Source organism: Coffea arabica, chromosome 9e (assembly GCF_036785885.1).
Source record: "Coffea arabica cultivar ET-39 chromosome 9e, Coffea Arabica ET-39 HiFi, whole genome shotgun sequence".
NCBI classification, from domain to species: Eukaryota; Viridiplantae; Streptophyta; class Magnoliopsida; order Gentianales; family Rubiaceae; genus Coffea; species Coffea arabica.
Window position 1 is genome coordinate 40,477,659 of NC_092327.1, and position 9,591 is coordinate 40,487,249.

Below are 9,591 nucleotides of genomic sequence, written 5' to 3' on the forward strand. Positions count from 1 at the left end.
TTCTAAATCCGGCAAAGAGAAGCCCTAATGGTAAAATAAGATAGGAGAGAATTATAGTTTTGACCTCCATTTTTTTTTTGTATGTGTGCTAAATTAATTTCTATTATTTCATCTAAAGTAAATTTTGGTCCCTAAAATTTTTTATTCTAGACATATTTGGAACAATTAACTAAATGGGCAATAAGAATTTTAATTAATAGAAATTTTATTACCTATATAGTACAATTTCATTCTAATTTGCATTTCATTTCATCCTAAAACCTATTTAAAAATTAAGGGAGTATCAATGATTCAAAATTAAAATATTGAAAACCAAAAGAGCAAATTCAAAATTGTTGATTAATAGTAATTATTTGACATTATTGATCCTCATTCATTCTTGAATTTTCTTTAGTTGTTCTAAATGTACATAAAATTATAGTATACTTTAGGGATCATATTTGATTTGCTTTAGAGCAAATATTAAAAACCAATTTAGCATACATGTCAAATATTGGAGATCAAAATTGCAATTCTTCCGAAAGGATAGCAGCCACCTTACGTGTCAACAACGCAGAGCCTCATTATCTTAAGCACAAAACGAGAGGTCCGAAGCCTCCCCCACCCAAATCCAGAACCTCAGTCTCTCACTCTCCAACCAAACCGATCATCATCGACCCATCAGTGCCGTTGAAATCGTTCATGTCCCACCACACCATACCCAGCTTTCTCTCCACCGTTCCCTCCCTCTTGACAAACTCCCAAATCCTTGTATCTTGATAATTGTCAATGGTGGTCCGAGACACACCTGATCAGCCCAATATCTCTAATCTTCAGACAAAGAGAACCAGGAACGTTTCAATTACTTTAAAAAGAAACAAATCATCCAGCAAGTCCCAGCGCTCCAATACTACCAAACAAGCTGGAATAGAAACCTTATGGCAAAACCAGTGCAAATTGAGGTGTGGAATCCGAATGGGAAATATAGAGTTGTCAGCACAAAGCCTATGCCTGGAACTCGTTGGATCAATCTGTTGATCCAGCAAGACTGTCGCGTAGAAGTAATAATCCAACTTCCAACTCTATTCACTAAGACTGTCATTCTTCAATATTGGAACTTTGTTTTCACTCGCTTTGGATTGATATCATGCGTTAACTTCCGTTCAATTTTCATGAACAGATATGCACACAGAACAAAACCATTTTGTCTGTTGAAGATATCATTGCTCTGATTGGTGATAACTGCGATGGAGTCATTGGACAGGTAGATGCAGAGATTGCACTCACACCTCTGAAATTCTTGATATATTTATTCACTGGGCTTTTCTTCATAGGTTTGATGCCTGTGTTTGTTATGTTTTTCTAGTTGACTGAGGATTGGGGGGATGCACTGTTCTCTGCGTTGAGCAAAGCTGGAGGTAAAGCTTTCAGCAACATGGCCGTGGGATATAACAATGTGGATGTTAATGCAGCCAACAGATACGGGGTTGCCGTAGGAAATACTCCTGTAAGTCATGTTTCTCATAGGCCTTTTTTTTTTCAACAATCTGGTGCTTCAGTTCAACCCACATAGGATTTAGGCATTACAATCACATGAGTGTTTGCTAACTAACTTGGTGTACTTGAGTTGCGTAAGTGGATTGTAGCAGCTGATGGTCGCACAAAATTTTGTTGTTTGTGCTCCAAATGATGTTTGTTGTGTACTAACTTGTGTGCTTGAGCTGGTTTTAATTGGGTCGAATACAATGAAATTAACTGCAGGGTGTGCTCACAGAGACTACAGCAGAGCTAGCAGCAACACTTTCCGTCGCGGCAGCTAGAAGGATTGTGGAAGCAGATGAGTTCATGAGAGGTGGCTTATACGAAGGATGGCTTCCTCATCTGTAACGGCGACCACTTCATTTTTAGTGGAATTCAGCTTATTACACTTTTAAATTTGCTTATTGATCAGTACTGTTTTATGATTCAGTTGAGATTCTCTTTTAGGTTTGTGGGCAACTTGCTCAAAGGACAAACTGTTGGAGTGATTGGAGCTGGTCGTATTGGTTCTGCTTATGCCAGAATGATGGTAATGCCTTAGCATCTCTATTCACTTGATGCTAAAGATGAGCAGCAACTTTCTAAAATGTGGCGACACTTACCAAACATAGTCCAAACCTTTATCATTGCACTTTAAAAGCCTAACCTTGTCGATATGTTAGGAAACAATGGCCTACTAGATCAGCCAAGGCTTGCCTGAAGAAGCTCCTCGAAAGCTTGAAGAATGAAGATTCTAGTTAATATCCTAGTTTCTTTGGCCAAGGCTAATTATGCGTCTGTGGTCGTTTACATCAAAATAATCTGTCATTAGCTTTGATGAATTACTTTATATATGCGTGCATTGATTGAGGAAATATATGGATTCCCTGAAATTTTGCTGTGTTGATTGAACTGAACTCTAAATTGAATCAAACAGGTTGAAGGCTTCAAAATGAACTTAATCTACTACGATTTGTACCAAGCCACCCGTCTAGAAAAGTTCGTCACAGGCATGTATTTCCCTTTCCCTGCCTATTGTTCTCACTTTCCCAGCATAAAATGAGTAATGACAAACGTCCATTTTGCAGCTTATGGCCAGTTCCTGAAAGCCAATGGTGAACAACCCGTGACGTGGAAAAGAGCTTCATCCATGGATGAAGTGCTTCGAGAAGCTGATGTGGTAACCATCAAACTCACTATTTTAGTCCAGAAATATAAAAGTCATTTTTGTCCTGTTTCTCTCAACGCATTTTCACCATTGGTTAATAGATAAGTCTTCATCCTGTCCTCGACAAAACAACGTATCATCTTGTGAATAAAGAAAGCCTTGCAGTAATGAAAAAGGTAATGCATGTCTTTAAACTTCCTTCCTCGATGAGCTAGTTGGTGGGATTAGAATGACTTGCTTCATCATTCCTTGCTGTGTAACTTGATAATTGATTCGCAGGAGGCAATCCTTGTGAACTGCAGCAGGGGTCCGGTCATTGATGAGGTAGCTCTTGTGGAGCATCTGAAAGCAAACCCCATGTTTCGAGTCGGTCTTGATGTATTTGAGGTACTTAAACTTAGGATTAATCTTTCCTGCACTGATAGTGTACGCTATCAACGTTGGATGAATGACAACCATGCAAAATTTGAATTTGAAAATCAACTTTTGTATACATGTCATAAATCAAACGGTGATAGTGTTCAAATTCAAATTTTGCATGATTGTCATTCATCCAACGGTGATAGTGTATACACTGTCAGTGTATATAAGATTTACTCTTAAACTCAAGAATACTTGTAAGTTCTTTGGAGACTTACAACCACAAATGAGGAAATAATGTGCCTGCCATTTTTGGTGTACTCCGGACTAGGATGAGCCTTATATGAAACCTGGGCTTGCAGACATGAAAAATGCTATCGTGGTGCCTCACATAGCATCCGCTTCCAAGGTGACTGAAAGCTATTTCCATCATCTATTTCCAGTTTTGCGTTTACCTTGTTAGTGGGGACTAGAAAATTGCTTGTTCCTTAAGTACTTACAAACCCACACGGTTTATGCAGTGGACTCGTGAAGGAATGGCAACACTAGCTGCCCTGAATGTCTTGGTATACCATCTTTACAAGAAAAAGTTTAGGAGAATTTTCTCATTGCATCTGGGAATTCGTTTCTTTCGTCCATCCGTGTCAGGCCAAACCATAGTGATTATTGACTTTATCTATCCAAATGTACAGGGAAAGATCAAAGGCTACCCAATCTGGTCTAACCCAAACAGCGTGGAAGCATTCCTAGATGAGAACTCTCCCCCTCCTGCTGCATGCCCAAGCATTGTCAACGCAAAAGCTATAGGCAAGTCCTTTACTAATGTTCTTGTCTCAACCAATATCCTTAGTTCTTGAAGAACACCTTCCATGACCAAAAACCATAATTGCAGGTTTACCAGTTTCGAAGCTGTAATTACGGTACACTACACTACAAGAATGGGCATCTTGAGGCAGTATATGAAACTAGAAGGAATCCTGAGAATTACGGGCTATTCACTGATGAGGAGAGTTGATATTAATATGTAATTTTCCTTGATGAATTGTTGACAGCATTGTAAATTGGTTATATGTATAATAATTGTCTTTACTTGCGTATGGTTGTATCAGTCTTACGGTGCGTTTAATAAAACTGAAATTTGAAGTTTGAATCCATTAAGTTATTGAATTGTTAAGTAGTAAATCTAATACATTTAAGTGCATATCACATTCAGTGATAAGTGAATAGCTTATCACTTAATTTTGGGAGCAAGTTTTGTTTATGAAATTCAGTGCCACTTAATTAATTCAGATGTTTAATTTTTGGTTATCAAACGATCTGTATATGTAAGATATGAATCCACTTAATCTGAATTTGTTGTTTAGATGTCAAAATCACACTGATACAAATGCTTTCTATCACAAAGCATCTATCTGAACTTAGCCCCTGATTAATTAGAAAGTTGTCCTTCTGAAAGCTTCTTCAATATTCAAGAAATCATATCATAGGATATAATTTTCAGAAAAAGTCATTATTCACATCAATCTTAATTAGAGCTTCAAACGAAATCTTGCCGAATCGAGATTTTGCCTAATCGCGTCGAGTCTTGACTTAATTTTACCATTCTTGAATTCTTTTTGAGTCTGCCTACTAGCCTTCTTGAATGGGGCTCTTATTGGTGTAAGAGCAAATTATTAGCACTAGTATTGAAAGCATGCCTTGATTTCCAACTATTTGGATGGCCAACTGTCAACTGAAAATAAAAAAAATCATTAACATTCCAACTATAATTCAAAATTCTATCCGCAGATCATCCAGTTCCTTTTTTTTTCACCCTTTTTTCCTTGGTAAAGAACGACTTTCCATTGAGATGTCCCCATAATAGAGTAAGCTTGTCCAAATGATGAAGGGAAACGTAGCAAAAGAATGAATTACAGGGAGCAATAAAATAATGTGGTAACTCCTCCTCCACACTCAGCAGTAAAATCAAGTCGGTGCAGTTAAAAAATTTGTGTACCACAGTAAATGTACAGTTATTCACCGCTAAGCACAGCCCTATATAAATAACCCAAATGGCTGTTATTTTATCTCTGTTTTGCTACATCGTCTTCCATCCCTATACGCCCTTCTCTCTCTCTCTCTCCCCGTAGGGTTAGGGTTTCTTCTTCGTTCTTCGATCTTTCCGTACGATAATCATCTCTGCTTAGCCACCATGTCTTCGCCGAAGATAATCGTGTTGAAGAGTTCTGACGGCGAAACTTTCGAGGTGGAGGAATTGGTCGCTCTGGAATCGCAGACCATCAAGCACATGATCGAGGACAACTGCGCCGATACTTGCATCCCTCTGCCCAACGTCACCAGCAAGATCTTGGCTAAGGTCATCGAGTACTGTAAGAAACATGTCGAGGCCCCGAAGTCCTCCGACGGCGACAAGTCCTCCGATGAGGATCTCAAGTCCTTCGATGCTGACTTCGTCAAAGTCGACCAGGGCACTCTTTTCGACCTCATCCTGGTCTGATAGTCCTTAATCTCCTTTTCTATTACATTTCTGCCTTTTGTGTCCTTGCCTCTGTTGGATTTTTAGGTTTTGACCGTGTTTTTGTGGTGTACTCGCCTGATCTCTTTGCTTCTGTTTTTTTATTTTGTTGCAAATCACTTCTGATGGTAGAATTAATGTGTGATTTTGTTGATTGCTGATGTGTTACTGTGATTTTTCCTTAGTACTTTGGGTCTAGGGTTTGCATCTCTCGGCTTTAGCTGAACTGTGGTTAGTGTTTATTATATCTAACACTGGACCAGAATTATGCAATTTTTTTTTAATTTTTTCTTTTCATTTCCTCATGTCCTGTCTATTCCCCTTTCTGGAAAAGTATTTAGCCCCCCTCCCCCTTTCTGGAAAAGTATTTAGCTCCTCGCCCTCCTTTCTGGAAAAGTATTTAGTCCTATTTCTGCCATCTTGTTGATCATCTTTCTTTGGCTGACCAAGTATTGTTGTTTTGGGTATGCATATGCTATTCAAGGTGTGGCTCCTTGGTTTAAGAGCAGGATTGTGGGTGATTAGGTGCTTCTATGTTGACTATCGTTCTGCTGTTTCTGTTGTTTGTTTAGTCATAGGTTATCAGCTGTTTACTCAGACTACTGAGATGTTTTTGGATTTATCTGTGTTTGGTTGTGGTTCAATCTTTTGAACATCTAGAATGTAGCAGGCTAGCAGCAGGGGTATTAGCTTTATTTTGCACGGTTTATCGGGTGAATGTGGTTTGAAGACTCTGACCGGTTATGGAGTAAAGAAAGGCCTTTAGGAGTTCAGTTGGGATGGTTTGTGGTTTTAGACCGTTTGTATATTCATGTGCTGGGATGTCTTCATACATTAATTTAATTTATACATTTGGGATGGACGTAGGATCATTTGATTGTCTGCTTGTTACCAAAATTTCTCGTTTGACTTTTACTTCCCCCCCACCCCCCCAACAATTTTTTCCCCTTTTCAGGCTGCCAACTATCTCAACATCAAGAGCCTGCTCGACCTCACTTGCCAAACTGTGGCAGACATGATCAAGGGCAAGACGCCAGAGGAGATCCGCAAGACTTTCAACATCAAGAATGATTTCACTCCTGAGGAAGAAGAGGAGGTTCGCAGGGAGAATGCTTGGGCATTTGAGTGAAGTGGAAGTTTGAAATGTCAATAGTATGGGTCTTTTGTTTTGAATGCTGTTATGGATTTCTTGACACTAGTAGTAAATATTTTGTCATCCTTTTACTTTAATGATGTTGGCATCATAGTGCAATGAACTACGTGACTTCAAACCATCACTTGTTATTTATGAATGTGTTGCTGTTTTATGTTTGAAAGTCCAGTCCTTGAGGTTCTTGTAAGTGTTCTGTGGTGGTGGATTATACCAGAGTGTGTGCCTAACGTTTCACAATGCTGCCTGAAAGGGGGGGGGTGTTATGGGTTGTAAAGATTTGTGGATAATTTCTGAAAGATGACTAATAATCATGCTTAGGAGTTGGAATTGTGTGTTTTGTGGGCTACAAGATGCGGGACAGTTGCTTATTCTAAATGTTTGTTGAAGGTTAAGACTTTTTTGTTACCGGATCAAAATGTTTGTGATGCTAAATGTTTGTTGAAGGTTAGATGATATATATTGCTTTGAAATGTAGCTATCTACATTAGGGATCTATATCAAACAGCTTAAACATTTTCTTTTTCTTTGGGATTCTGGTTGGCGATAGAATTTTCTCAAGGGTGACTTTGCATGTCCATCTGAGACATCAGTTAATCTTTCAGATATGTGGACTGCTGATAAGCAGGTACTGAACTTGGAACAGATTTAACTTTGATACGGTGTATTGCTCTCAGCGATCGTGATGACAGGGAAGTGGCGCTCCACTTAAGCTTTCTTAAGGAAGTGGAGCTTCTCTGGCAAGTTTTGGCAGCATAGCAGATACAATGGGCAGTAATCTCATTTTGATTAGCTCTGTAGTTTGGCATCTTGTTATGAGCTCTGCAGCTCATCATCTTGTGATAAGCTATGCAGTTCATCATCTTTTGATGAACTTGTCTCACGTTTCAATGAGCGATTTCTAAATGATAAAAAGGGGCTACCAAAGAGTATAGTGAATTTGTTACGAGTCGCCTTCAAGTGTTAAGGGTTGGAACTGCGACTGTTTGGTGCTTCTGAGCTACTGGATGATGTCCTATCCTTCTCCATGGTGTTTGTCTATAGAATCAATGTGAGAAGGTAAGACAGTTGCCCTAAATTCATTGTGCAAGTACTTTTGAAGTTGTACCTTGGCATGGGGTAAATTATAATATGATCCTCAAAGATTTGAACTAGGCACTGAAGCCCAAGAAATTGAAGGAAAACTAGGCCGTAACATTTTTTTAATTGTGAAATTACAGCTTATTGGCATGTTCGTCTGCTTAAAATTTTTAGTATGGTAAACAATCAAAGCATACAGAAAAGATCGCAAGTGTGTGTGTGGAATCGGAAATCTTTTGGTTTTAAGGTAATTTAATAAGATAGTTTAAGCAAACATTCAAGTAGGGTGAACACGGTTCAGGTTTGAATTGAAATTAAATGGACGATTTCTTAAATCGAAATCGAATTATGGAAACTGGAATTAAGAGCCGTGTAATTAAAAGCTTCAAGTTTGCTAAAAGCTTGAATCGAATTGATAGGTTTAGGGAGAATCGTCTAAAACAGTACTTGCAACTTAAATATATTTGCAAGTTTAGAGTTCAAATATCAATGGCCAGTTATAACACTAGTAGCTCTAATTGTAGTTTAACAATCCACTGTTCCTTCTCATTAGTAAGTTTAGATCCCATAACTAATATAAATCCAAGACTAATTCCATCTAATCAATAATGAGGTATTTTTTTCATAAAGTTTGTATCCTTTTTTCTTTTTCTTTGGAAGTGATGATACAATAAAATTCTTATTTATTTTCTATATTTATTGTCATATTTTCTTAAAATCACTTATATAATAATGTTTCAACATAACTAAGAATTGAGATCATAACCAGAAAAATTTGAAATCGTAATTGAAATCGAAAATAAAGGTTTAAGAACTATAATCATAATTCCGAGGGCGAATTTAGATTCTACCTTTCAAAAGAATTAAAGCCATCAGATTTCAATTTGGAATAATCGATTTTTAAATCGAAACCGACGATTTTGGAACCATGACATGTCCGCATACACGGTTTTTGATGGGGTGTGAATTGTTGCATTGGTTATTTGTATCCCTAAGGGCTAAGGCCCGTTTATTTTAATAATTAAATTCAACAAGAGTTTAAAGCTCGTAGGAATTGCAAACAGAAAGGATAAAAATGTCAACGATAAGCAGGTGCTAAGCACAACATATTTGCAGCTGACCATCCAAGATTTTCTTCATCAACCAAAGGAATTGAGCGGACAGAAGCTATGGCAGAAACGAAGAAAAGTCAATATAACGAATTACTAACACGCATTTAAGAAAGGCGGCACTAATTGAGATAGGGCAGATGGATGTGGTCCATCAATAGCACATCTTGATTGACCACGTCTTGAAGTTGCTCCAAACTCGGACGGCAAATTTGTTGTTGGTTGACCTCTGAAAGGCAGTTTAGAGTTTAGACCACAGCAGTGCCGACCCATGGTTTATGCAGAAGGCTGAAGTGCAATTGAGACGAAGCAGTTGCCGCAGAAAGCTTTGCAACCGCATCATCCTTCCCTTTCTACCCCGAAAGGCATCTTTTTTTTTTTCAATTGTCATCCCTACTCTACTCCTACACTATCTACGGGGAAGGCTTAACTGAGCCTATGAGAACCGATGGGTACAGAACCACCACCGGACCAGACAAATGCACTACGCACCTGTCTGAATTTGAAGCAGAACCACAAGAGTAGTATTTTGGTGGCCACCACCAGCCTAAGAGCAGGTGGTTTACCCCAAAGGCATCTTACATGGTCCTTTTTATTTCATTGGATTAAAACCTCTTAATTGACCACGTAGAATTGTTGCATAGCTCAAAGGGCCCTATACGAAAAGTTTTGGTACCAGTCCTTGGTCATTTTAGAACGTAGGTTTTTAGTT

General features: G+C 38.4%; 2 protein-coding genes across 3 annotated transcripts; both read left to right on the plus strand.

The window, feature by feature from the left end:
* Positions 1-781: 781 nt before the first annotated feature.
* On the plus strand, positions 782-4,179 carry LOC113710402 (glycerate dehydrogenase). Of its 2 annotated transcripts, XM_027233379.2 has the most exons (13): positions 785-1,040; positions 1,160-1,243; positions 1,346-1,486; positions 1,741-1,862; positions 1,966-2,047; positions 2,435-2,507; positions 2,586-2,677; positions 2,767-2,841; positions 2,945-3,052; positions 3,357-3,434; positions 3,547-3,591; positions 3,718-3,832; positions 3,918-4,179. In XM_027233379.2, exons 1-13 carry the CDS (start codon positions 918-920, stop codon positions 3,938-3,940), a joined length of 1,161 nt encoding a protein of 386 aa, XP_027089180.1. In that variant the 5' UTR covers positions 785-917; the 3' UTR covers positions 3,941-4,179. The 2 variants fall into 2 exon arrangements, with proteins under 2 accessions (XP_071922177.1, XP_027089180.1); XM_072066076.1 differs by lacking the exon at positions 3,357-3,434 and having other exon boundaries at positions 782-1,040.
* Positions 4,180-5,082: 903 nt separating this feature from the next.
* LOC113710248 (SKP1-like protein 1A) lies at positions 5,083-6,856 on the plus strand. The gene is made up of 2 exons (XM_027233151.2): positions 5,083-5,516; positions 6,496-6,856. The coding sequence occupies exons 1-2, from the start codon at positions 5,217-5,219 to the stop codon at positions 6,667-6,669; spliced, it is 474 nt and encodes a 157-aa protein (XP_027088952.1). The 5' UTR covers positions 5,083-5,216; the 3' UTR covers positions 6,670-6,856.
* Positions 6,857-9,591: the final 2,735 nt, after the last annotated feature.

Excerpts from the sequence above, each read along its gene's own strand:
- LOC113710402 (XM_027233379.2), top strand. The coding sequence starts at position 918 with ATGGCAAAACCAGTGCAAATTGAGGTGTGGAATCCGAATGGGAAATAT. Across the intron at positions 1,041-1,159 it reads AGCAAGACTGTCGCGTAGAA|ATATGCACACAGAACAAAAC; the intron begins GTAATAATCCAA and ends TTTCATGAACAG. Across the intron at positions 1,863-1,965 it reads GAAGGATGGCTTCCTCATCT|GTTTGTGGGCAACTTGCTCA; the intron begins GTAACGGCGACC and ends ATTCTCTTTTAG.
- LOC113710248 (XM_027233151.2), top strand. The coding sequence starts at position 5,217 with ATGTCTTCGCCGAAGATAATCGTGTTGAAGAGTTCTGACGGCGAAACT. Across the intron at positions 5,517-6,495 it reads CTCTTTTCGACCTCATCCTG|GCTGCCAACTATCTCAACAT; the intron begins GTCTGATAGTCC and ends TCCCCTTTTCAG.